The 26,967-nt window shown below is 54.0% G+C and overlaps 7 protein-coding genes across 7 annotated transcripts; 2 read left to right on the top strand and 5 right to left on the bottom strand.

Annotated features, from left to right (window-relative positions):
• Positions 1–472: 472 nt before the first annotated feature.
• Positions 473–1,673, top strand: J7T55_013503 (uncharacterized protein; the record flags this gene model as incomplete). The annotated part of the gene is made up of 4 exons (XM_053141305.1): positions 473–655; positions 893–1,286; positions 1,388–1,451; positions 1,637–1,673. The coding sequence occupies 4 exons, from the start codon at positions 473–475 to the stop codon at positions 1,671–1,673; spliced, it is 678 nt and encodes a 225-aa protein (XP_052995844.1).
• Positions 1,674–2,275: 602 nt separating this feature from the next.
• On the bottom strand, positions 2,276–3,228 carry J7T55_013502 (Poly(A) binding protein; the record flags this gene model as incomplete). Its single annotated transcript, XM_053141303.1, has 3 exons — positions 2,276–2,344; positions 2,427–2,880; positions 2,948–3,228. The coding sequence occupies 3 exons, from the start codon at positions 3,226–3,228 to the stop codon at positions 2,276–2,278; spliced, it is 804 nt and encodes a 267-aa protein (XP_052995843.1).
• A 2,078-nt stretch (positions 3,229–5,306) lies between these two features.
• J7T55_013501 (uncharacterized protein) lies at positions 5,307–6,305 on the bottom strand (the record flags this gene model as incomplete). The annotated part of the gene is made up of 5 exons (XM_053141302.1): positions 5,307–5,374; positions 5,577–5,637; positions 5,700–5,856; positions 5,936–6,173; positions 6,296–6,305. 5 exons carry the CDS (start codon positions 6,303–6,305, stop codon positions 5,307–5,309), a joined length of 534 nt encoding a protein of 177 aa, XP_052995842.1.
• Positions 6,306–8,723: 2,418 nt separating this feature from the next.
• J7T55_013500 (proteasome subunit alpha type-6) lies at positions 8,724–9,844 on the bottom strand (the record flags this gene model as incomplete). The annotated part of the gene is made up of 5 exons (XM_053141301.1): positions 8,724–9,110; positions 9,184–9,396; positions 9,466–9,560; positions 9,698–9,757; positions 9,838–9,844. The coding sequence occupies 5 exons, from the start codon at positions 9,842–9,844 to the stop codon at positions 8,724–8,726; spliced, it is 762 nt and encodes a 253-aa protein (XP_052995841.1).
• Positions 9,845–10,642: 798 nt separating this feature from the next.
• Positions 10,643–11,974, top strand: J7T55_013499 (uncharacterized protein; the record flags this gene model as incomplete). Its single annotated transcript, XM_053141300.1, has 1 exon — positions 10,643–11,974. The coding sequence occupies one exon, from the start codon at positions 10,643–10,645 to the stop codon at positions 11,972–11,974; it is 1,332 nt and encodes a 443-aa protein (XP_052995840.1).
• Positions 11,975–16,177: 4,203 nt separating this feature from the next.
• J7T55_013498 (sis domain-containing protein) lies at positions 16,178–17,506 on the bottom strand (the record flags this gene model as incomplete). Its single annotated transcript, XM_053141299.1, has 1 exon — positions 16,178–17,506. The coding sequence occupies one exon, from the start codon at positions 17,504–17,506 to the stop codon at positions 16,178–16,180; it is 1,329 nt and encodes a 442-aa protein (XP_052995839.1).
• A 4,737-nt stretch (positions 17,507–22,243) lies between these two features.
• On the bottom strand, positions 22,244–26,567 carry J7T55_013497 (uncharacterized protein; the record flags this gene model as incomplete). Its single annotated transcript, XM_053141298.1, has 4 exons — positions 22,244–23,190; positions 23,436–23,870; positions 23,957–25,374; positions 25,456–26,567. The coding sequence occupies 4 exons, from the start codon at positions 26,565–26,567 to the stop codon at positions 22,244–22,246; spliced, it is 3,912 nt and encodes a 1,303-aa protein (XP_052995838.1).
• Between the last annotated feature and the right edge of the window lie 400 nt (positions 26,568–26,967).

Raw genomic sequence — 26,967 nt, 5'->3', positions numbered from 1 at the left:
AGCGCGAGTCGAAAGAGTCTCCGGGTCATTATTACCGAACAAACCTGCAGGTTTACCAGCGATGTACTATGCTGACGGGCTAATTAGCCAGACACACACAGCTTTCCCCTCTGTCCAAGCCACAATGATCTGACAAATGCCCCGAATCACCCCGAACGCCCACCGAAAGCGAGCCTCGTCGGCACCTCAGTCCCGACTTCAAGTCTAGGAACAGCTCAGTTCCAGAAGAGTTTTCCGGGCATCGCGCTTGGCAGCGACAGCCAGAGCTATGGTTTGACGATGACCCAGGGACAGGGTCGCAGGACTCTTGATAGAAAATGGAGAGGGAAGGCGGCTGGAGATAGTGTGGTCAGAGGACCATAAGCATTGAATTCTGCTTGCAGATGATCATTCTGGACAAGTCCGTCTGCAACCCCAAGCTTTTCGTAACAGCAGACTAAATAAAGTCTGCCTAAACCTGAAGTCTGTCGGGATGTCCCGCCTTAGTCGATGCGGACTACCACAACAAGGTCCGAGGAACTGTCAGACAGACTTATGCATGCCTATCGAGCATTACAAGGCGTGCAAGGGTCTCGAGTTCACCCAAGGTAAGACAAGCAGGGCAAGCAAGCAGATGTTCGCAGACACCCCTGCCCATCAAGCCCCCGTCATACGCGTAGGATCTGCGCGCGGGCCCGACTTTCCCCACGTCGCAGCGGACCCGGAGCCGAAGACACGCCCAGCCCCACACCCAACGTCACCCGGCCAGCTGCGCCGTTTTGCCCACGGCACCGACACGGCACGAACACCGCGAGGCTGAACATCAAGCCAGAGGCACACCATCGAATCTCAGCAATACCACTAGTTCAGCCTACCATCCAGCCTCACCTGACAGCCCAGCGCCCACGCACAGCTCGTCTCCACTCCAGCCCAGCAGAGCGGAGCCACAATCGCGCCCGACCGTGCCCGACCATCATTGGGGATCCTGGGGCGCAAGAACCAGTTCACTACCATGGCAGACACCAACGAGCCCCAGCCAGGCCCGCTCAACTACATCGTGGGCTTTACGCTAGTCGGCATCGCCTGGGGCCTCACAACGCCCTTCATCCGCCGTGCCGCAAAGGACCACCATCCCGCGCCGCACCCGTTGCTCGAATCCGACGCCGTCAAGGCCAGCTGGCTCAAGAGCAGGGTGTACGGGGCCTTTTTCGCCGTCCTCGACCTCCTGCGAAACCCACGCTACGCAGTGCCACTGCTTCTGAACCTGACGGGCAGCGTGTGGTTCTTCCTGCTGATTGGGAAGGCTGGTGAGTCATCCAGCCCTGCATATATGTCTCCGGCTGTGGGGCGTTGGGCTGTGGTTGGGTCTTGTTGTTCATGATGCACTGACAATGCTTTTCTTTCTCAGAGCTGAGCCTGACTGTGCCCATTGTCAATACATTGGCATTCCTCTTCACTGTCGTTGGGGATTGGTGGGTCGATGGGAAGGTTATTAGTCGGAGTACAATGGTTGGGTACTACTTCCCCTTCTCCACCTCACTCCGCTCCTACACGTTGCTTGGTCCACTCTCAGGGGTTCCTTATTCTTCTTTGTGGTTCAACGTATGCTCCTGCCTTCAAAGTCCTAAGCAGTCTTGCTTTCCGGTCTATGGTCAAGGGTCTTGCCTCAAGGCTTCCAAGATGGCGACGGCTAAGCACCCAATATTCGGCCCCTATCACCCCTTTCCTTTCTTACTCGTTCTAAGGAAGCAACATTTACTAACGACATAAAAGCATGGTTCTCTCCCTGACAGGTATTGCATTGTGCGTGCATAGCAAGAACAAATAGACATGTTGGCAGCTCATCCCATATTTTCATTACCGCTGCTGCACATATTCCTACTTTCATGTATGTTGTCCACCAGTCGCCATGTCTGGCACTTGAGGTTGAGCATATAGATTTGGTTGGAAACTGCATGAAAACTGGCCCAATCAATCGTGGGGCTTCTCTCAACTTGGATGCATCCTTTTCGCCTGAATGAATGATACTTCTGAAGTAAATCCAGCCATACCCAAATAACCCAGCCTATGCTGATACTAGGACACCAATTCTATTCCTCTTCTTTGTTTGCTTATTGCCTTATTTCTTTTCACCTCTTGTCTGTCCAACAGATTCTTGCCTCTGACATGTGACCATTCACAAATCCGCTCACCTTCCCCAAGCCAAGCGCTGCGGATTCACAACGAGAATGAAGCACAACAGAAGGCAACCCCAAAATGGGTTTTTGCACAAGAGGACAGTGGCTGCACACCAGGCCTATGATTCTGTCAGCGAATTGATGACAATTTTGGGAGTGGAATATGGTGTCAGGATATCTGGGCTCCGCTATGTGTCTCCCAGAATCTGCCTCGAAGCAAAAAGAAAAGGGGGGGGGGGGGTGGAATCGGGGTCGATTGACAATACTGACCATGGCGCCCTCCATGTCTATCTGGAGCTCGTTGCCCGTCCCAACCCATCTGAAGATCAACAAGCCGTTCAGAAATTGAAGATGAACACCGTTGGCGTTCCTACCAGCGGCCTGGAGAGCCCGGTGAGGATTGCGGTTCTGAGCAGTCTGCTGTATTTGGTACTGGGGTCGGGGCCGGTGATGCTGTGGGAGGAGGGCGGTGTTGACACGCGCATTATCTCGAGCTTCATCACTAGCAGAACTCCTGCCGTTGTTGATGTCGGCTGTGGCAAATCGCCTGGGGCGCCTGTAGGTGTGGATCTGGACACTGGGGTCGTACTGGTGGTTCCGACTTGGTTCGGGCGTGGCGGGCAGCGTGAATGGCGCTTCCTCCATCTCGGCCGATTCTTCACGGAGCCTCCGAATGTGTGCTTTATATACGGTCTTGGCTTCTTGGACGTGCGCTCGAAAAACTCTATCATTGTCCAGTCTTCTCTAGGTCAGTCTTCAATTCCGCTGATCCGGGCATTTATTCTACTCACATCTGAAGAAGCTCATGGTGAGAAGATCGATCTAGGAGCATCGCTGTGATCTTCCCACTGTACCCCGGTTCCAGAGCTGCGGCTCTGGCGTGGATCGCTTCTCCCAACGTGAACTGGGCCACGTTGTCAAGAAGCAGTTGGATCACGTCGCTGGGGCGCAGTCCAGTTGGGAGAGGAACAGAATAAGGGTGAAAGACATAATGCATGCACTCCCGAAGAAGTCGAACGACGTGGTCATTATTGCGTCCTGCGCCATTGCGCCTGTTTCGTTGAGGAGGCATCATGAGGATACTGGTTGATATTTTGGTCTGGTCTTAAGAGTTTGTTGGATCACCATGCTGGACAATGAGGTCGTACGAGATAGAAGGGCACGCAATGTGATGGTGTTTGTTGGGACAATTTTAGATTATGAAGTAGTGGTCCTGCTAGCAATGGAACAACTCACGGTTATCAATTGCAGATGTGGGCGTGGAGGGAGCTAGTTACGACATCAAGGTACATTGGCAGTGAAAATCAGAGCTCAAGGAAATAGAAAACCCCGATTTGGATAAAAACATAGCATCTAGGGTACCGCTATGGGTGGGTGTCCATTTCAGCGACCTGAGGCAGCTTCCTCTACTGTCTCCATGGCCTTGATCCCCGAGGAAGGCAATTTAAGGGCTGTGCAATTTGTGCTATCATAATTTCCTGAGTTGGACAACCATCGAAAGTTTCTTAAATACCTGGGTTCAGGTGTTCAACTTACATCAAAGAAGGATGTCCTGCACTAATGATATTTTGAGCAGGTTGAGAAAGGACCTGGATGGCTGCACACTGGTTGTCCACGTGGACAACATGCGGTATCTTGTCTTTACCGAAGAAGATACTTCAGCCTGGGCCCTTCTACACTATCGCACTCTTACCAAAAAGGCCACCGATTCTTTTTAGGTATTATAGAGAGAAAAACCTGAGGGCAATCTGGAAAGGATCTAACCTGTATATCTCGTAAAACAGCAGCATACTGGTAATACACCTAAGGCATATATGTTTAAATATATATTCTTCCGTCTCAGCCACGAAGATCTTAAGTAACAAGTTCCCATAGCTACTTAGAGTCACTTCCCTAGTGATAGTTTGCAATTTCACCTATTATACAAGCAAGCTGAGAAATGGCCTGCATCTTCCCTCTTCTATCATATTATTGGCTCGGTCTCAATGACCTCGAGATACTGTGACGGGCTATATGGTCTCTTAAAGCGCTTGTGTTGTGCGTTTTAGTGTGATACTAGCTACAAAGCACCAAATTAAATACAAGTAATTGTGAACAAAAATGAAGAGGCAAGGAATTGAATACCGACTTACCTGATTGGCCCGTGACAAATCATTTTTCTGATATGATGTGAAGTAAGAGATCGTCTGAATTAATCTATATAAAATTTCGTTTTTGAATCATGGCGTGAATTGAACTAACCAGATTGACTTGTGTTGTAAGACTTTAACGTCCGTGGGTTGGTGGCTTGGTTGGGGTGATGGGTGCTCAGGGGCTCGGGTTCCCAGCAGTCGCCTTCATCGACGTTGCTGCCTTAGTCCTCACAATTGATTCGCTTTCTTTTCCATTTTCTGACAACCATATCTCACTGCTGTACAGGTTCTCGTATTTCAAGGTGCCTGTACATTTTTAGGAAAGAAGTAGTGGACCGTTGATCGATTCTGGAATTGCTCCTATCGGTGATTGGTGATGATGGACCACCTACTCCTTGGAAGTATCATGGACCAGGCACATGTCTGTGCCCCACACCTGTGCCCAGGAAACCGAACTATGCCTCATTAGCTTGACCTGAGTGGGACAAGATTTCTAGGTGCCTGGAACGAGAGGGCTGGAGATTTGAGGTCCCTACCAAGCCCTTAGGAATCTATCTGGTTTGGTCTAGAAGGCAGCTCGGTATTAACGGAGGCTTCTTGATTAAAGCTGCCCGTTCTATGCGTTGTGTGCCTTGCAGCAGTTCGATGAATGAATCAATTCATGCTCAACTATAATGAAACAAACTGGCGTTCCTCGCTCTGCAAGTCCTTACACCCAATCTTACCGGCCCAAGCGAATCCGGACTGCGCCGGGCAGTAAATTAAAGCCAGAAATCCTCCAAATCTTACAAAACAGACAGCCTTCCTCCTGGCGAACGAGTCCTGTCGCTTCCAGCCCTCCCTCTATGAAATGAGACCCAGTATGATGCACTCATCCATCCTGCAACCGTCGAAATCTTCACGTCATTTTCTATCCTCACGTCAAATTTGAATCGGGGTATCCGCTATGTTTGAGACAAAACGTCGGCCGTGATCATTAATGTCGAGAAATGTTGCCCCCAGAATCGATCTATGACTTCTATCGTCGAGTGCGAACCCACCGCTGTATACTGCGCAGGCTGGGATCCTCAGCCGTCCAGCGGCCCACTACGACACTTGAAGTTAGCTATCAGGCGTCACAAAAACGGGATGCTAGGGAGACAAGAGCGGCACGTGAGAGCTTCTGCTAAGGCCTATGTCACCAGCTGCAGCCTAGAAAAATTTCTAAGAGACAGCTTGTGACATGGCTTGCGGCTGGAGCAGAAGTCCGTGCCTGGAAAGAGCGAGAATGTTTGCGGAAGCTGCTTACTTGTAATGTCAGACGACTGCAACTCCGCGTAGATGGCCTCATCAGTTATGACCTGGAGCTCCTGCGATAATTTCCTGTCAGCCTCACTTTCAAAACGAAGACGATCTAAGCGGTGGCGCGTACTGCTCTGAGCTGTTGGTCGCACCGCCTCAGTTGGGACTGATTCCCAGAGTGCGATTTGAGAACCTGCTCCCGATACTCGATCCACCGCTGCGCAGCAGCTTGGCGGAGGTATATCTTCTGCGCCTCGTGCCGGCGTGCGAACGCATCGAGGAGACATCTGCTCCGCGTGAAAAAAATCTCCGTCGTTAGCCATTCCGTCTCACCAAGCAGAGCATCCATCAGGCGCGGTCACTGACTGTTTTAATTCGGCCTTTGCCTGCTCATCGGGTCCACCGTTCGCCTCGGGAACGCTTGTGTCTGCGCCACAATTCAAAATCCGCTGGCCGTCCAGGTTACATTGCCGGAGTGCGGCCCAACCCTCGGTGTAGTAGTCGTTCATATTTGGAGGGTCCACGGGTGCGGCCGCAATGAAGTACTGTATGCTCTGGAAGTCCGAGAGGACCTCGGCAACCCGTATTGTTCGAAATTCGTTTACTACAAGCAGTTTAGCATTGGTTCCGATTCTACACACATGGCCTTCTCGCGTCCCGAGCCGCATCATGCATGCGTCTGCCCCGCGCCATAAAGTAGTTACGAGTGAGGAGAAAGCCACTTACGTCCGTCCATTATTAACAAATAAGCCTAACAGCTCCGGTACGAACGGGAAAATATGTGAATGGTAGGGATGATGCTCATAAAGAAATGGAGCAGTGCCAATGTAAGAGACCGCAAGGCACGATTATGAAGGCAAGAATAAATTCGCAAGCAGAGCCCAAATTAGGAAGAGAAAGGTGACAATATTGAGCAGGGCCTAGATCAGCAGACCTGAAAGTAAGGCTGAATTGTGACAGGAGCACTATTGACAGGTCGTTGGCGCCGGTGGTCTAGACGGCATCGCGACGGGGCCCCCTCAGTTGAGAGTGGCAACAACCATGCCTGATATAACAATGCCGTCGACATCGCGAAGGAAAAGTCTGAATTGAGGACTCCAACGGCAGCTCGGCTTCGAAAAAGTATCAAAGGTTCATGATATCGACGACCTGGGTAAAGAGTACCGGGTTGGACAAGACTAATCGTCGAACCTGAGTCAACACCAGAGAAAGCACACCAGCCCGTATTCCTCGTCACCCCCACTCCAGGGCAGTGACAGGTGGGCTGCCACATGGCAGGCCGCAAAACATGCAGCGATCATCAGGGGGGGACCATTGCGACGGTACTAGTGGCTTCGATCAGCTGTCATTGAGGAAGGAGCTGGGAGAACTCAGATGTCGATATCCTCGTCGATTCTCATACCTCCCGGCGAATCGGAGAGCAGAGCCGAGAGGGCTGGGCGGAAACACACACCCAGCGGGACGGAATGCACAAGCAGGGGGTGGCATCCAGAGCCCTGGACAGACGCAGTAACCTAGGCAGCGATTTTGGCGCCCTCTTCCCCACAAAGCGATCCGGGGACATCCCGACTGTCGAGCTACATTCCAAAATTAGAAGAATGGGGCGCACATACGGGTCGACCGGAGAATATGAGAGCGTGACGAGCCTTTCGCCGGGATCGATGTACATATGCACGGGCGTGCTAGATTTCAGGTCGACTCCCGAGTGTACCTGAGCCGCGGGTCATGACCTCAATATCCACCCATCAGGGGTCAGAGGGAGGAGGGACAGAAGGGAGAAAAAAGAGAAAATACAGGCCCATCATGGGAAAGCTGCTGCCGGATGTGTACCCATCAACCCCCGAATCGGAATGGCAAACGAGGTTCAGCTGTCCACACGCACGCACTAAGGCACGACAGAAGCCCCTTCTGGACCAGGACAGGGGTGTCTGCAGTCGGAGCGGCCTTGATAGGAGAATTTTCACCTCTGGACAAAAGAACAAGACTGGCAGCCATTTGCGCCCCAGAGGCCAATGATGACATCAAGAACCTCAAGCTGACCTCGGCAAGCTTCCCCTCGTGCATTAGGCCGTCGACATAGTCCCGCGGAAGGGTGGTTGCCGTGATCCACGGCCACGTTTTTCTCGACGCCTCCTTGGGGGGCCAGCTGAACCCTAATGCAGGTGAAAAACCCTCGGGTGGAGGCTTTGTCAGATGGTGCCGCTCGAAGGGGAGTGAGACGGCGCCGTGACATATCCCGCCAAAAAAAGCAACTTGGTTGACGGGAGCGAGCGCTCGAGTATAGACGGGCAGGCGGGAAATGGCGGAGACCTGCACCTGATGGTGTGAGGGCGAACACGCGAAAGACGGGCAAACGGATGAGCCCGGCTGCACCCAGGAGCAAGTCGGATGACAATCATTACCTCCCAGAATCTCCGTATTCGGTAATGATGTGGTGGGCGTCGGGTTGTGGAGTTTGTGGGAACCAAGCCACAATTGAGGCTCTTCCATTCCGAGTTACGGGCAGGCCTCCGAGGCGGCCGCATCGTCAATCCCGCTCCATCGCCTCGGGAAGTTAACCTAAAGCTGGGGTTCCTAATAGGGTTTGTGTTTGGTGTTTCCCACGGAGAAGATTTACCTCGTGTCTTAGATCCTGCCGCATGCCCTGGTTCGGCTGACAATGCCGCCAGATGGAGTGAGACAGCGATCTAGTGCACCCACACGACTTTTCCAGCCTCGTCTCGCCTTGCCTTGCCTTGCCTTATCTTGCCTTGCCCTACCCTCCGCTCCGTCACTTCTGCTCGGCGGAACCCTACTCGCTTCAGGCCACCTCGGAAGCGGTGTGGATTCTACCTGAACTGCGACCGCCGATTGCCGTGTCTCGCCAAGCTACAGATTCTGTCATCTTCAGCTCATGCAGCACCGAGCTGAGTCCGTCCCCGATGCAACAGCGAGGTCCCGCCGGCTGATGTACAGTTCATGTCTTGATTCTTCTAAGCATTTCTGCGATATCTAGTAAGTTACAGAGGGCCCTTCTTAGCCACGTCGGGTCTCAGCTCAGCGGATGTTTGCGTGTCTGAGAGTCTTCCTTCAGCGGCCCCCGCGCAGCCATCGACTAGATCATCCTCATGGCCTCCTATCAGGCTGCGTTTCATTGTCAATGGTATCTTTCAGCTCAATCCTTCTCAGCGATAGCCTGAAGACGCTCGTCGATCTCCTCCTCAGTCAGTTTCCGGAAGCCAGGATCCGTGCCCGGTTGTCCGTCTGCGCGTGGGCCGCCAACGATTCCGATCTCAATCTCCGTCTTTTTGAAATCCATGCTGAGCACTGTGCTGAGGGTGGTGATGGCCAGCTCGACGACCTCCTCCCAGTTGCCCTCTGCGTGATCCTTGTTCTTCAGCTTCTTCTCAAGGTGGTTCAGCGCCTCCTGCTGCTTGGGGCCAGCGGCAGTTCCCTTGTAGCCAATGTAGTAGCCTGCGGGGTCACACTTGAAGAGTTGTGGGCCAAGCTCGGAGTCAAGTGATATTAGTGTCGTCGCCACGCCGTACGGTCGCATGTAGGCCTGTGTTGAATGCAAGTCAGCAATATGACCTCCCCAAGGATTTTACATATTGAAGAGCCGGGCGCCCTCTTACGCGCTGAGTGTAGACTTGGGAGATATTGGCCAGTCTCTTCGCAAGAACATCGCTTGGCATTTCATAGCCGTATTTGTATCTGAATTCGGCAGCCTCGCCCTGTGCGCGTTGCGCGAAAGCTCTGGCGTCGGCGATGGAGCCCGTCATGACGCAGCCAACTGAGGGAGATATCTGGAAGATGTGCGACACCGAAGCAGGGTCGATCAACTTGTCCTGTATCTCGGATTAGCGGTGGCTGGCGCGGTCGAGGAGGAGCCGAGAGCGAGAATCAGAGTGACGTACTGGGACCTTCTTTTGCGACAGGATGACTCCACAATCCTTGCCTCTGACGCCTATCGCCATGATGTTGGCGGCAGTAATGGCCTTAAAGGCATATTCTACAGCAAAGACAACAGGTCAGCTCCCGTGTGACAGCATCAAGCCTCAATTCTGCGGGCAGGACAGTGCGCTGATCCCTTTGTCCTGGTCGGTCGCTTGGAGGCTCGGAAAGGAGGTATGCGGAGGATGATCGTACCGACTTGGTAGAGTCGTCCCTGTTCAGAGAAGATGGTGATGTGCCTGTCGATGCCGGTGCCTGTTCAAGCGTTTGGTGTCAGCCACAGTGGAACGAAGGAGGAGACCGGGAGAGCAGCTCCAGCTGGGGATATGACATACTCGCCATCTTGAGGGCTTGATTGGGGGATTGGGCTGATTTGAGGCAGGATTTAGGACGTCGTGCTTAACAAAAGACTGTCGCCAGATGAAAGAGGAAAGGAAATACGTCGTCGGGAGCAGTGTGCAGTGTTGATCGCTGGTCAGGCTGGTTCGAGGGAGCTGTCGTCAATGAAGCTCTTGCCTGGGCTGGGAACGCGTTGGCTGTAGCTTGCCTGGAGCACCCGTCAGCGTCCCCAGCTAGCGTTAGCCTGCCGCGGGCCCGAGCTCCCAAGCTTATGTAAGTCAGTACGAGCTACCTGATCTCTGTCTAGTCTGCTGGGAATCTGACCCATGCCTATCGATTGCTGGGACCCTGTCTATCAAAGCTGCCCCACTAAGAGCCAGAGAAAAAGTTCGAGGCAGCAAATTGTTTCCCCTTCCCGCGGTCCTCTGGCCAAGCAGCAGCAGAAGTCTGTCTTTGGTTGGGCTTCAACACATACAAGCACGCACACACACAACGCACATACACGACCTAGACCTGCTCCAAACAGGAGGTCGCTCCCTGCCTGCTGTCGCGCATTGAGCCCAACGCACGCCCTACCGAGCTCTCCGTCCACTCAGCGCGTTTTGTCCCATGCAATCTCAACTCTGCGCATGAAGTCTGCCGTCCTTGATCTTCGTCGAGCGTGCGATAGCTAGGCCGTTTTGACTTTGGTGCCTCCTACAGTCCTCCCACTACTGGAGCCAGTTCACCCTACCCCCCCTTCCCGAGTCCGTTGCACGACCTGAACTCACCCTCCCTTTTCTACCTACTACCTTGTCCACCATGTCGGCCGTGCCAGCCTGGAAGCGATTGGGCCTGAAGCTCAAGGGAGCCAACTCGGATGGAAGCCCTGCTGCCACCGTCTCGCAACCCACGACCACGACCACTTCTGCACCTCCTGCAGGTCGCTTCACACACCAGCAGCGTCCCAACTTCAATGCAGCCGGCCAGTACGGAACACCGGCCTTCAATAAGAGGAAGCAGTTCCCGTCTGGCTCGTATCCTGCATCAGACAACAAGCGCCCGAGGTGGGACGATTCCGATTTCACGCCCTCCAAGAAGTCTGTCTCCTTCTCGCAGGATACCAAAAAGGCCGCTCCCAAGAAGCCAAAGCCAGCCAAGAAGAAGAAGAAGGCTTCAAAACCACAGCCGGAACCACAAACTCATGACCTCACACCCTCCCTCGAGTACCTCAGGACATGGCACAAAGCCCGCGAGGCCTGGAAGTTTAACAAGAACCACCAGACCTTGTTGTTGAAGTACATGTACAAGGCGGAGGCGCTGCCGGCTGCCGACATTGACGCGTTTTACCTCTACATCAACGACATAAAAGGAGGCTCAAGGGCCAGACTGCTAGAGCAAGCCGAGGAGGTGAGAAAGAAGGATATGGAGGCTGGCCCTAAGGCATTTCCAGAGGGTACCAAGGGCGGGGAAGAGAAACAAGGGCAATATGAGGAGCTGCTGGCCGACCTCTTGAAGGCGAAGGCCGAGGTGGAGGATGGTGGCAGCTCTAACGGAGCACCAAAAAGAAGTTTTGACGAGGTAGAATTCACCTTGCGCACGGTCGATAAGGATGTCCAGCAGCGTCTTGTGAAGCGCATGCGGGCAGAAATGGTCATCGACACGCTCAAGTCCTCAGACAGCGAGAACGATGCCGCAATACCTTCAGCCAGTACTACCAACGCGGCGTCTTCCAGGGTCAGGATACCTGTCGGCAATGGTGCTGACGCAAAAGCAAACGGCGCCGATGGCACGAAACAGAAGACGAAGAGAAGAAAGAAGCTGCGAACGGCCGACACCGACAGCAGCAGTTCTGAATCGGAGTCATCTTCGGATTCAGACAGTGACTCTAGTTCTGGGGATTCCGACGCTGAAGTCGATGATGCCAGTGATAGTAGTTCATCGTCCTCGGAGTCTAGTTCGGATGAGGAGTCGGAAGTTGCCAATGGTCACGACGATGCCGAAAGCTCGTCCTCGAGCAGCTCCTCTTCTTCAGAGTCGGAGTCTGAGGATGCTTCGGCGGCCTCAAGCGCTGGAGCAGCCGTTGCAACGGACGACGATACATCGGGCAGCGATGGTGACAGTGAGAGCAGCGACAGCGATGATGACGCTTAGAGAGCGTCTGTTTGGTCGTCCGAGGGTGAGCCTTGGAAGCACCGAGACTCGAATGTTACAATTGAGGGAGAAATCGCCAGGATAGATCATTGGCTTGGGGCGAACGATTGCTCTCAGAATGCAGAATCAGACTCTGAGTCTGAATCGATCGAATCGACCACCATTAATGGTGATCAAGATTCCCAGACAAACGCATGGGCGTTTGACAGCAATGAAGTAGGGGACCACAGAACCGATGACGCTTCGGAAGCAGGCTAGGACAAGACGTCTCCAGTTTCTTGGGGCCAAGTCTGCCTGTTTGTTGTAATCCTAGTCGTTGCAGTTCTGTCCGGCGAACGGCATGGCGATCGGCTAGACTAGGTTGAGGAGGATGACTCCTGGCTGGAAGACCTGCCCAATCCTTTGTAACCTGACAAGTGGGCATGGGTTCCTCGATAGCCAGACAATGATGTTCATGTCATATCAGGATTGATATATCAGTCGCACAAGCTCAAGAGTAGCACGAAAGCCTGCGGATAATCCCTGGTCCTTGCGCAGATTTGAACGTATCGCAATAATTATTGTATCTTGTGTGCCTGACACATCCAATCCCACAGTCCAACGCATTCTGACCTATTGAGTACTGGAAGTGTCGGTATAGTGTATTGCTGAGCGTGGCTGTCTGAGATGATGTCCGTGATGCGATTTCTTGGACTTGTGAAAAGCAGTGCGTACTTCTCAGGCCATGCTGAGGATGTGTTAATCGAAAGTCTAATTACATAGCAGTCATTTTCATTAGATCTAGGGACGTATCGACTTCCCATGTCAGCCAGAATGTCGTTATCCTGGACGTCTGCCATTATCACCCCAGTAAAGCCGCGCCAACCAGACTCATGATGACCGAGGCTCCATGGCTGAATGCTCTTATGACAATATCCTTTCTTCTTAAAAGTGACGTTCAACTTAGTCTACCTAGACCAGGTCAGATCCCAGCACATCGGCTTCCGTTGCTTTTCTGCTAGATATTCGACGCTGCTGTCTTGCCTCCTCATTGTTTTCTGGACTTTCTCTTGCCCATCCCTTCCCCCCACCTGGTCTCTTTTCCATGTATGACACGCATACATATAATGGCCGCCTTCGTAGCATCTGCAACGTTGAGCCATGCTGGTCACTCGAAATTTCACGAAGTCTATTCGAACATTCTCAGCTCTAAGATACATGTCCGTATTAATCTGGATCTTATATGTTGTCAGAATCACAGTACAGTGCTTCAATACGATGTTGACTTGAAGTGGGCTTCAGCAGTCATTATCGTGATCCGCTAAGCCTGGCTGCCTCGACGACATGAAAATGGACTGTCAATTGTGCTTGAAGTAACCTTACCTTGTTTTGACTGGTGGAGTGAAACAACTGCTAGAGAAAAGCTCTCTGACGGTTCAAGTTCAACGTGGGGCGCTGGGTCAGAAGGGCATGGAGAAGCATAAAGGTGCAAATGAAAACCGAAATGTGTTGCATTCACGGCTCGAAGTAAATATTTTCAGTACATCCAGTCAGATTCGTTCTCTATGAATTCTCATATCTCTTTCTTTGACGACCAATATGCTCTCACAAAACCGATCAGTCAATCTAGGCTAATATTGGACCCAGTCTTAGCCTTTCCTATAATCAAAGTATGGTTGAGAACGATTCCTGGCTTCCTCATCCTCCTTCTTGCATCTGGCACACTGAATTCTAGCTTCAACTTTCTCGTATGTTTCATTAAGAATCCCACAAGATATGGGTCCCTTCTTGGCCGCTTTGCACTTCCCTTCTTTTGTTTCGCTCTGAACAACTCTCCTACACCTGGGGCAGATCGTATCTATTCGTGTGTAGGTGCACATATCTAGTGTGTGGATGAATTGTCAGCCCCTGAACATGCGGTACCTGCAGTCTCAAGAATGATGGCCACATACTGAGATGAATAGGAAGCGCTGGAAGGAATGCCGTCGACTAGAGCTGGTTCGTCTGGATAGATTGAGGGTGTTGGTGATGGTACAGGCTTTATCGCGATTCTTGTCACTGTTCTGGCTGTTGCTCGCTCTCGATTTCGTTCTGCTCTGCTGAGACGGTGTCGAAAGAGGTTGAGGTCTGCATTTATATGATCGTAAGACTGAACAACGACACTTACTGTCATATCATGACTTATGCGATCGTCGCTGTCATGGTCCATCTGCGTTGTTGCTCGGGCTTTCAAGTGACTTACACCCACAGCATGATATAAGTCCTGGAAGGCATGATGACAGCCACCCTACCGAAATAACCAGAAGATTAACGCTTTCGCAAACCATGTATAATCTCCAATATTAGGGGATCTGTAATCCACATGATACTTAGAATCAGTGTAAAGGTCAAACCACTGCCACATTGTACATGACGGCGCTTCACAACTTGGTCGAGACCACTCAGACTCTAAACGTTACCTTGAAGATCTGCATGGCAGTCCATGCATACGATGTAGATTGTAAGGTCGGAAATGCTGGACACTGAGGAGTGCCCGCCACTGTGAACGATTATGTCTGCTGCGAATGTGATACACAGGCTGACCTGCTCTACTCACTTAGACGTCCTCTCGTTGTCAAAGGCACAAATACATAACATTTAGAGACCTTCTGTCCTGGTGGTTTCATCGCTCCTTAATATGAAGCTTCATAGGCAGACTCGGGATCTCCAGCTATGCTCATCTTCATATACAACAGTGTTATCGAAACCAATCGTAGCCCTCTACTTTGAGCCATTTCGGTTTCTTCATTGCGAGTTTTCCATTCGTGGTGATGAGGTGATTTCAATATTCGTGCCACAGCGGATCCGGCTCCCCACCAGACAGCATCAATTTTACCTTTTCCTTTTGGAGTACCACAGAGCGTTCGACGTTCGAATTGTGTTGTATACGACGGCAGCTCGTTGAACAATATCGTTCCTCTCCTCCTCTGTGGTCAGCCGTGTTAATTATGATAATTGGGCTTCGAGGAATTCGCTTTTCATGTTGAAGTCGAATGCGTATTAGGTTGCTGCTGTCTGGAACACTATGCTACAATATCTCTTTTCAAGAATGGTCACGTTCAAGTGGACACAGTCATATATATGTGTCGCAACAATACTCTGAGGCAATTTGACGCTTACAGTCTGTATAAGCCTATAGGTCTGAGACAAGGAAAATGATTGTAAGAGTCAAACGGAAGCTACGTGATGCTAGATTCTAGTAGTCGCCTTTACAAGAAGTGGATTGAATGTGTGATTTTGATTGCCATGAGCTGAACATGAGCAAAAGGCCGTCGTTCTGATTCCCTGTGAGTCCGACAGAGGCGTGTTTGCAGGTGTACCCAGTCAGGAGAAATGCACGAGACGACGGTATTCGTGAACAGTCTGGGTGTGCTGCTAGTGCACAACACGTATTCTGCAGTGAGGAATGCCGCATTCAAGGAAATTACATTCTGGTATGATTGGGAAGTTTACGTGCACTGTGAGAAAGCCCCAGATTTCTTCCATATGTTGGACTATATACTGTACAAGCTTAGACTCTTGAATTGAGTAATGCAGAGTGACAAACTCCTTCGTGCACGTAGCGCTACGTATTTGCGACGGCATACGCGTGACGTGAACCGGACATGTAGTTGCCAAATTGAGAATTCTCGTTGCGTGAACTGCTTTGCACAAATCAACCAGGGTGGTGGGAATCAGTTTCCAGCTAGCACAGTTCTTGCGCAGACATGTTCACGAACGGGCGAGAGATTCTTCGAGAGCCAAACAAGTGAGTCGCGCAGAGATTCAATCTGCGAAATCTATCCGTCGTTCAGAGATCTTGCCTAGCCAATAATACATGGAGTCTTTTTGCAGTCCTTTCTTCAGGACGCGTTACATGCTATGGTATTTTCCGCTCATAAACCCAAATCAAATCCGCCTCTGCCCAAAGAGAACTCCCACACCAAGGAAAAATAGATAACCAAACGTTCGCTCGCAATTCTAATGAAGTGAAGTCTAGAGCCCCCAGGCTCAAAGCTGATGATTTTCGTGTGTACTTCCATGTGCCGCCCAAGCCTGTTTGAAAAAATAGAATGATGGAGCGAGTGTTGTGCGCTCATGATGCCAATGCCTGCCTCCTTGCCCCCCCCCCCCATGTAAGTAATCATGCTCTTAGAACAAAAATCTCATTAGTTCGTTGAGAAGAATTGATACCCAATTCCGTGTCTACGAGGCCGCTTCCAGAATGGCAGTTGCCTCCATCACGCCGATGATCTCGCCCTTGTCCAGCACCGCAACAATTGACTCGGGAGTGCAGACGTCCTCGTCTTCAACCAAGTCGCGCGGCTTCTGCATATTGGCGCGAAGCCACTCTCCAGCGTCTTTCAGCTGTGTAGCCGCACCAAGCGAGATGAAAGCTGCCCTCGGGACGGCGAGCCAGGGCATCTGTGCGACGCCCGTCGCCAGCTCGGCAGAGCTCATGCGGCGAATGCGGCTGGGGCTAACGACAGCGTCCTCGCCCACGCGCAGCCAGCCGGTCTTGCAGACATATGCCGCCTTCAGCACGTCGCCGCCGACCTGAACGCGTGACCCTGACAGGCAGGTGATGTCTGCCAAGGGGACCATGATGTCCTTGACGGTCTGCGGCTTCTTGTATGTCGCGCCGATGGCGCCGCCGGGGTGGTTGGTGCCAAAGACAGCAGCCACGCCGCCGGCCATGGGGTTCAGCTCCCGAGCGCATGTGAGAGCGAGCGCATCGCCGACCGCCAGCGCCATGGTGGTGCTCGTAGTGGGGGCAGACACGCCGAAGCTCACGGTCTCACTCTCATGGATGGGCGCGGGTAGCAGAATTGTTGCCCCGGAGGCCTGCTTCTCTCTCTCGAGCACCACAGGAGCATCAAGAGTCTTGCCGGTTAGGACGACCAGGGGTAGCCGTGCATCCAGGTGCGGCATGAGCAGGCTCAGCTCGGGGGTCTTGCCGGAGAAGGTGATGAGCATGAGGGTGTCGTCGGCACCAATGTGGCCGAGGTCGCCATGGAGGGCCTCGGTAGGATGCAAGAATGAGGCGTGGATGGACAAGGAGTTGAATGTTGCGACCAACTTGCGCGCAATGTGACCGGATTTGCCGACACCAATGATCACGAGCTTGCCACGTGACGTGTCTCTTTGCCTAGAGGTGATGATGTCGACTGCGGAGTTAAAGGCGACCCGTGCCACAGGATCACTGGAGTAGAGGTGCGTGAGGGAGGCGAGAGAGGTTGCTTCCGTGTTCAACACGTGAATTGCGCTGGCGAGCCTGTCATCGAAAAGCTCTGAAGAGGTGGATTGATCGTCGAATTCGGAGGTTCTCGGAGTGGATGGAGTTTGTGGGAGGGATGGAGATGCTGGACCTGGGACCACGACGTCGTTGTCCAAGCTGAGCTCTTCGATCGGCCCACATAGCTCGGGGCCGTTGCTGGGTGTGACCGGGGACGGTGGTGAGAGGGGAGGAACAACGGGTGCGTGTTGCTCGTGTCCAAGAATGTACACGGCGCTGTTGTGTACAGGGCCCGTCATTTTGAGCAGCTTCGAATTGGCGCTTCTAATTCTGCTGGTTCGATTCAATTGGGTCCGTGAGTCTCGTGAGGCAAGGGCAGTTCAAAGTTGTGATATCTCGCCAGAGGTGGGTGGGCCCGGAATTTCTTTGATGTATCACTATGATCCGCAGCTCGTTCGCAGGCGCGATGCCCAGACGATAGCTGAATGGAGAATAAGAATAGAATCAGGCAGGAATGACAATGTCTTGTTGCCACAAGAAGAGGGACCGAGAATCCACGAGGTGAGCAGAAGAAGTAGTTATGGTCTCTCAGCTCCCCATGCTCAAGGTAGTTGTGGAGCTTGGGAAAAGATATTACATGTAGGAGATCTGATATCGGGAAATGTTGGACCTCTGCCGCGTCAGGTCACACTTAGATAGCGGGAGGACGGGCTGATGAATCATAGGGCGGTCGGGGGTCGAGATTGTCAGAAATGGGCAAGGGACCAGGGGACCAGGGGATCGATGGAAGGATGGGCTGGATGGGCTTGGATAGGCTTGGATGGGAGAATGGGTTGGCGCCCGGAGAAAGCGGTGGAGATTACGGAGAGAGATGGGGGGCAGATTGGGAGGTCAGATCGATGGCGTATTGTCTTTGGCCTGGTCGTGTCTCGCTCGCGTCTTGAGTCAAGTTTGAGGATCCCAGGACAAAGACGAGAAGGAGGAGGACCCCGTCCAGCTGCAGGCAGGGCAAAGAGAGGAGACGAGAGGAAGCATACAGCAGCGGAGCCCCGATCGCGATGCGGAATAGAGTTCGAAAAAGGAGGGACGGAATGGAGAGATAGTGGAGGCCGAGGCCATGGATGTCGGTGGGCCTGTGTTTTGTCGTGCTGTCGTTTCCGTCGCACTCTGGAATTGTGTGCAGAGAGAATAAATGCTCATAGATGCCGGGACCCTGAGCGACAAGCCCGGGTTCCACCGGCGGTACTGGGCCTTCCCTACACTTTCCTCGGCGGATCATGTACTGCCCAGGTACGGTGTGGACTGACTTGTCTGACTTGTCTGACTTGACTTGACTGCTACCTGCAGCTAACTTGAAGGTTACCACACATATAGCATGCAGTGCTCGGATGGAACACTAGGGGGCTGGGGGTGCCAGAGGTACTTCCGTTATCACAGGAAAACCTTGGAAGTAGTCGCTCTTGCGTGATATGGACCGCTGGCCCAAAAGCTACCAACGACCAAGCTAGGAGGCAAGACCCTTGCTAGGGCCGCCGGATTTCTCGGCACAGGTCGATGAACGGGCTGGCAGGCTGGATGGTGTAGCATCTAAGAGTATCTGGCTGGACGTGTTGACGTGCCCCAGTCATCGACGGCCTGACTCCTGTTGTGCTGGGCTCCCCAGGGCGGCCGAAATATCAACGGCGATGCTCTGTGGTGGAGGGGTGGGAAGGGAACACGGTGATAGGAGGAGAGAGAGAGGCGCGCGTCGCGGTGGCAGCGTTGACCTGGCATGTCGGGCAAGCATCTGAATGAATCATGATGTTCCAAGGTTCCGCTCGTGGACGGGTACGACCGTGCAGAAAACGACTTTGCCGTGTATAGTAAGTAGATAGAAGAGAAGTTACTTGGGTCCGTTCATGGGCCCATTGGGAGCTGACAAACCATCCACCCACTCTGCTGGGAGAAGCGAGGCTTGCTCTCAAAATAAGCTCTAGTCTTCCATCATCGAATCTTCGCGGATGCTTCCCTCTCCTTCTCTGGGGGCCCCGGAAGCCGAGCTGGTGCTTTGTTCCTCGCGAGAGACTAGCACGGATTGTGCCTGGTGTCGAGGCCGACACGAACCAGAGTGGAAAGAAGGCTGACGGTCGGTGTTTAGCCCTCGCAAGGCCGCTCGGTCTTGTCCCCAAGTGCATAAGTGCAGGTGTGTTGCACATGCGTGCATGCATGCGAGAATGCATGCGAGAAAGAAGGAATCCCTCCGTGTCCGAACGCTGAGAAATCCACCACCCGTTTTCCACTTTCCGTCTTCCTACCTAGCACCTGCCTAGGTACTGCACAGGGCACAGGGCAGCTGTGGATTCGCGATCCCGGGATCGGGCTTGCGTGATGGAAGATCTGACAGCAGGGGTAGGTCGCTATCAGGCTGGAGCTGCTCTCTGTATGGAGAGACGTTAGCAAAACACTTGCAGAACATCGGGCCCTAGCAGCCCCCCCAGCGGGTGCCAGGACCTGCAGTCCCACTCCAACCAGAGCCTCACAAGCGGATTAGGGCCTGCTGTGGTACTGTACATTGTCCACACTATGTTAGGCTACAGGGTCCCCCGATGACAGAACACAGAGCCTCCAGTCCTCATCGCACGTGCAGACGTGTTGGCTGGTTGGCTACCACCTGCGGAACATTTCCTAGCCCGACGGTGTCGCGGGGTGCAGCTTCTGACAGCCACAACAACAGTAAGCGTTCACACCTCATCTTTCCTTGGTGTGGCATGTGCTGCGTGGGATTTTCTGTTGCATCCACCCAGGTACTTATCCAGTCTTCAACACAGGTTTTGGGAGCAGCTGGCCGGCAGTTTGCATGGACAAGACGGAACGGGATGTGGCTCACCACTAGGCAGGCTGTCATGTCAACTCGACCTCGTCAGCCCCACTCACTCTCAACAAAGGCATGTGTTTCCGCCAGCTCGTCACCCACTCAGTCCGTGCAGCGACCCAGGCCTTCCCTGCACGTGTGTTTCGAGCTGGCGGACCCGGTCAGAACCTCTTCCGTACCCTCAGACCCTACAGTCCGTCCATTACCTGGGCCCTCCCCCTGACCCGGGCAACCCTGGTGACGATCCATCCCAGCGAGCTGACGAACCGTGCCTAGCCATCCTCATGCCTCCCTCACCATTCCGACATCTCAGATCGAACCAAGATTTTTCCAAGACATGATCTCCTCTGCAGCGTAGATCGAAACGCTGCCCAGGTCAAAACGTCCTGTCAAAAGGCTGCTGTTGCTATTCTCGAAGTCTTTCCACTAGTCGGCAATGCTATGCGTGCCATTGACTCGGACGAACTTGGCTCATCCGACACCAGCTGTGGTCGGTGTTCACGCCTGTGTTCGGGCCAAGCGCTGCATTCGATGTCTTCCCAGATTGCCTACACTGGACCCAGAATTGAACGACTTGCCCATGTATGCCAAGAGAAACGGCCTTCTTATCACACTCAATAACCGAAAGTACAGGATCGAATTTTGTTCTACCCATATCACTGCTGCTCTGGCCAGCTCTTGGTCGGTCTGGACTACATCCCAGGGGATGGGGGCCCGGCGAAGCCCCCGCCGTCATGTAACAGCACCGCCGGCCGCATAGTGAGGCTCCGCTCACCCAAAACCCGCCAGGTATACCAGTAAACAGCCATCTAGCCCATCCACAGGGGCTGTGGCCATGGTGCTGGGTGGCAACTGGCGACGAGCTGACGAAGACTCATTTGTGTCATGACCCACCGGCCGCAGCCGTAATGGTTGGCAAAGTCCATTCAGAAATAACGGCCAATCGCAGGTATATGCCCCCTATTTCTGAGGATCATGCAACGTCCTGGCCGCGCTGCAATCGACAGATGGCCAAGCACAGCCTGGGGCTGCTGGAGGCCCAGATCTTCTGCGTCCTCGTTCTCGCTCAGCACGGGCTGGGCCAATCAATCAAGCCCAGACAGCCGACTCAGGCACTTGTTGCCGATATGCGATGTTCTCAGGCAAGAAGTCCATTGACCAAACATGAACAGCAATGTTAGTCCGGCGCTAAACAATGTAAGTCCGGCGATGGATAAGCGCCCTTTGAGAATCGTATGAAGGCATGGGCGCGCCAATCTTTGCCCAATATATCTCTGGTGTGGATCAGACGGTATCGATTCTGGCCGCTGTGAGCCTTGGCCTAAAGATGAAAATCACGAGAAAGAATCAAGACCTCGGTCGCGTCTAGCACCCATGGGCAAGAATAGACACAAGTAGGCGCATCAAGCTGCCAATTCTTGAGCGTAACAGTGAAACAGTGGTGTCAAGAGAACCCATTTTAGGTGACACATCTTAAGCTATATTTGATGGAACATGAAAGGCAAGACTGGCGTCGTGGAACTATTACAATTGAATCAGCCCGAGAAAAGTAATTCCAAGTAAATGACCAAAATCACCAACGAATTCAGACACTAGATAGAACATGGCATCAGGAGCACAAGTCTCTCTCTCTCAACGAGAGGTTAGGCGCTGGGCGCGACAAAGGGAATCGACCGTGGATAGCTAAGAAGCTCGCCTTGGAGGTCTGGTCCATGTCTACTTGTTACACACCGATCAGGTCGAGGTAGGAAGCCTGCCTCACTAGGCTAACACAAACACAAAACATCACTCGAGCGAAGGTATTCGGACATGGAGCGGAAAGATCTCATAATCTCATGAACCATCCCATATCAAAACATAGCTGTCGTTGATCATGTAGAATCCCTTGCAAGGTCTTGTTGTTCGTAAGTCGTAAACCATCGTTACCAGATTAACCACCACAGCCGGCAACAAGTTGCCCGGCACATGCTCCCTGGCCTCCGATCCTCCATTTTGGTGAGCCTTGTAACATCTAGTGCGTAATATGAAATATCGTCTCCTGCGATCATGTGATGAATTGGACGGCCCAACCCATTGCCATGATGGATATCCAAAATGAAGAGAAGGAACAGAAAAGAGAATGCAGATCAAACAAATATCGTCAAAATAGGTCATCAGATCATCACCAGATGGGGTAGGTGGTCGGTCACTCTACCTCACGCCTCTTCCGCCGCCGCCTCCTCCTGCTCATCCCGTCGTCCTCGTCGACTTCGTCCGGGTCATTATACTCATGGTCGTCCACCCTCCGCCTACCCTTGCCCCTCTCATCGCGGCTAATCTCGCTCCCGCTACCCCCATATCCGACTTTGCCCACATCCCTACTCTTCCCGCCGCCACCCCGACGGCCGCCGCCGTTGTTATCCTCACCACTATCGTGTTCGTCGTCATGAGAGCCGGGAAGCCCGTGAGCCCCCAAGATTCCACTGCCTATTAACCGTCCAGCCAGTCCAAGCCAGCCACCGACGCCCTTCGGGGGGCCGTCTCCGATGATTCCCGTGACATCCTGCATCATCCTCTCCACCTGGTCCGGGTCCGTCCCGCCCACGCTCCACATGCCACGGGCTTGGGTGCCTCCCGGTCGCGGGGAGCGGTACTCGAAGTCGCCGTGACGCTCTGTCCAACCACCCCGGGCTCGTGCGTTCCTGGAGCTGGACGGGGCGTTGGGGTCGATCGGCCGCCCTGTGGTGTCGAAGCGGTCGGGGAGGACCTCGACCTCGTCCCCGCTTGCGGAGTCGGACCGGTCGGATTCCGGCAGCTCGTTTCGGTGCCTCCCGACCACCGGGCGATTGGCGCTGGGGTCTGAGTTGCGTCGGCGCTTGCGGAACCGCCGGCGGACTGGTACGACGGCGCTATTGTTGTCGTCTTCTACACCGCCGTCGTCGTCCACGTTCTCGCGCGATTTGGTGGCTCGGTGGCGGAGGAGTGTCTGGGAGGATTGTGGTGATAGTGGGACCCATTGGACGTGAGAAGGTGTCCTGGGAGGAGATGGTGTTCTTGAGGGAGTGTCTTGTCCAGCTTTAGACACAACCGAGGATGCTGCTGATGGCGCACGCTCGCGGGACATAGAGCGATTCGGCTGTTGGTTTACACCATCTGCATAGGAGAAAAGACCAATGTTAGTTTCCACGTGGATCGTTATCCCATTATGGCCAGAATGGCTCTGATTGCAAGTATCATTTTGAGAAATGGATAGCCCGCTTAGGCCGTAGGCGCAGGCCCCTGTCCATCCTTCCTGGAGTCCGACGAAGGTGGTCGCTGACTAGGCTCAGAAGGCTGTGGTGCCTGTGTTTGATGTGTTGTTGTGCTTTGAGGAAAGATATTACCAAGACCAGACGCACCCTCAGCTCCGCGGCGAATGTTGGGTCGCCCCCGTTCACGGTCGTGGCCGTGGTCCCCATCCCTTACGTTGACATCGGCGTTGACAGAAGAATCAGATATTTCGCTACTCACATGATCGGGATCGTTTCGCCGGTAACCCCCTGTTGGCGGTGGTGGCATCCCAGTCGGGGTCGATGCGGAATTTGGCGGTGGTCCTGGCGGTGGTGGAGGGAATGGTTGGTATTCTTGAGGGTTGTACGGCGTGTAAGTATCGTGTAGATTCGTGGAGGCCATATTAGGATGCTGTGTGAAACCCTGTTGAAATGTGTCGGTGCCAGGAGCAGGAGGACCTGGTGGGCGAGGGTCAAAGTAGCCGCCAGACGCGTGCGGTGGAGAGGGAGGGCGTTGCTGATCATAGGCGTTAGGAGTAGCGTTGGCGACGGAATCCTCGTAACCTGCTGACCATGGTCAGAAATCAGAGCCCACCGAGGCTGGATGCTGCAGTGCCGTTAGTGGGCGGGCGGGACTTGGTGTCACTCACTTCTGCGATCTCTCTCTCTATCCCTACGATCCCTTTCTCTCTCGGCACGGTCCCTTGTTCTGGCCTCCCTGTCTCGTTCTCTCTCTTCCCGGTCTCTCGACCGTTCTCGTGATCTTTCTCTGCTCCGTTCTCTCGACCTCGACTCGGCCCTCTTCTTCTCCTTTTTAGCATCGTCAAACTTCTTCAACCCAATCGCAGCAGCACCCGCAGCGGCAGCACCAGCAGCCATATCCCTAAAGCGACTTCTACTCCTCGCCCTCTTTTCCTTCTTCTCCTCTTTCTCATCATACACGCTGTCGTCGTCTGTGTCCACGCCCCTCGACTGAGTCCTCCGCTTGGCCAGCCGCTCCCTCCGTCGCCTCTTCCTATCCTCCGCCGACTCATAGCCCGGTTCGGCCGCTCGTGCCCCATAGGCCGCGTCTCGGTCGGAGTATAGGGGATGGCCGCCATACTCAACCAAACCTAGTTCAGGATCAGCGGCTGCGGCAGAGGTCGGGATTGGGGGTCTAGAGCGCGACCTGCTACGTGATCTGGAGCGGGATCGCGATCTAGACCTATCCCTCCGAGATCTGGACCGCTCCCGCTCCCGATATTCGTGTTCCTCGTCTGACAATTCCCTCTCACGCTCCTCCTTCTTGTCCTTGGAACGATCATACAGCTTCTTGCCCGCTGCGCCGGCCAGTCCAGCAGCTACAATCTCAGCGCCAGTCCGGAGCCGCGATCGCGAGCGCGACTTGGATCCACCTTGACGGGCGCGGGATTTGCTCCGGAAGTGCTGGACTAGACCGGCAACGGCGGCGGTTCCAGCTGCGGCTTTTGCGACGCCTGAGCCGCGAGATGGGGACCGTCCTCCGCCTGGTCTACTGCGGGAGCGACTGATGTAGCTGTCACCCGAGTCGCTGTCGTAGCGATGCAGACTGCGTCCGCGGCGCAATTCCTCCTTCTCTATCTTCTGGGATTGGTAGTACTTAGCTGCTCCAGCCACCGCCAGTGCCGCAGCCGCGAGCCCGAGGCCGGTCTTGATCTTGTGGTGCCTATCATGTTCTTCGTCGTAGTCGTCTTCGCGACCTCGATAGTCACGATATTCGCGATAGTCACCCCCACGTGAGCGTGATCGGCCGCGTCTGTAATCTTCCCGGTAGCGATCATCCTCATCGCCATACCGGTCATTGTAAGCAGAGCGCGCGCGTTTGAATACTTCAGTGCCCAGGGCACCTAGGGCGGCTCCAGCCAGGACCTTGCGTCCTCGGCCTGACTGAAGGTCACCTTCACCATTGCGACGAGAGGCCGCAAGAGCAGCCAGGCCAGCACCGGCCACTGCACCCTCTGCCAGGTGCAGCTTGTGATGATGCTCCGGCGACTTGCTCCGCTGACGCCTAATGATTGTCCTCCTGACGTAGACGTCGTCGTCGTCAGATCTATAACCGTCAGAATAGCGGTCTCTTGAGCGCGTACGGCGATACTCAGCGACAGCATAATCATCACGACGATCGCCATACCTGTCCGTTTCCCTGCGCCTGTAGTAGTACTCATCCTCGCGAGGTTCCTCCCGCCGGGTGACCACTGTGTTCTGTTGCTGCCTGTACGGAACGACGATCGGCGCTGGCTCAGGAGCTTCTTGCACGATGATCCTCTGCTCCGGAGCACGCTGGCGGATGATGATGGGGGCGGGGTCTGGGGGTGCCGGCTCGTAGTACTCGGTCTCCTTGCGGTACCGCTCCACTTCACCGTAGGGTGTCTCGTCGCGGCGCTCCTCCACGCGGCGCTGCATGGTGACGTCTACACCGTCGTCGCGCTTCTCGACACGTCTCTCAACCCGGACATCGACATTGTCACGGTCCCATGGAGAATGCGAATGCCGATCCCAGTCGCGCGGAGAGGTCGGGCCGCGCTCTCGCTCAACCTCCTTTGTCTTCTGTACGACAAGCTCACGGTCCCTGGGGCGCTCACGCTCGTCCCACCAGTGATCGCCTTCTCGCTCAACAACTTTTTTCTCAACCGTGGTTCGTTGTCGGTCTCGGTCATCATACCAGCGATCATCGTCGCGTTCGACCACACGCTTCGTCTCGACAGTAGTACGCTGGCGATCTGCTGGCCACGGTTCTTCGCGTTCGACCTCCCTGGTCCTCTCGTAAACTGCACTGCGACCGTCGTCGTGGACGACACTCCTTTTGCTTATATCGTAAAATTCAGGGGTTGGCGATCTTCCTCGTTCCCTTTCCGTGACTTTCTCCACGACATGGGTACTTCTCTGGGCGGGCGGGTCGAAGGCAGATCTTGGTCTCTCGGGCAGATAGGTCCTATCTACTCGTCTCGTAGTGTCGACCTCGACCAAGTCGCCGGATGAGCGGCCTGGGTGCAAATGGTGAGAGTGAGTGGAGAACCTGGAGCGCCGATCATCCTCGATGTAGTCGTTCTCGACAACACGTTCCGTGCGCTCGATGCGCTCTACGTGCTCGACCGGTGGAGGTGGTGGAGGCGGCACGCGTTGAGTCTGGGTGACCTTGTAGCGGCGCACGGTGGGGGCGCCTCGGTAGCGATCGTCGTCCGACTCCGGGTCATCGCGCTCCCGCACGTAGCTGCGGGACTCGCGGTAGACCGTATCAGGCATCTTTGGGCCAGATGCGCGTGCACGGAGTGAGGAGGTGACAGAAGTGAGGAGAGGAGAGTAGTCGAGACCAGGAGGGGGTTGATCAGCCAAAACAGTAAAAGCGGCGATGTTGTGGATGAGGCTGTGGGTGTGTATGAGATGATGTGGGTGAATGAGTCGGGGTGCGAAAGACGAACAGCCAGGCTAGGAGAAAATAAGATGGGCTGAAAAGGCCGGATGAGGTCAGCCCGGGAGAACAGGTGGGCGGATGGTAGTGGGCAGGCGGTTGTTGTTGTTGGAGTCGCTGTTGGGTGTAAAATTAGGATGGCTGGGTGGCCTTGGGCGAGATGACGGACTCAACCGTCGGTCGAGTCCCAGTCCCCGTCGCAGACACGGCACCTGTCGTCCCAGGATGTGGTTT

Source organism: Diaporthe amygdali (genome assembly GCF_026229845.1).
Source record: "Diaporthe amygdali strain CAA958 chromosome Unknown NODE_8_length_1307975_cov_65_857355, whole genome shotgun sequence".
NCBI lineage: Eukaryota > Fungi > Ascomycota > Sordariomycetes > Diaporthales > Diaporthaceae > Diaporthe > Diaporthe amygdali.
The sequence above is the reverse complement of the archived record's forward strand: the minus strand, read 5'-3'. Positions and strand labels throughout refer to the sequence as shown.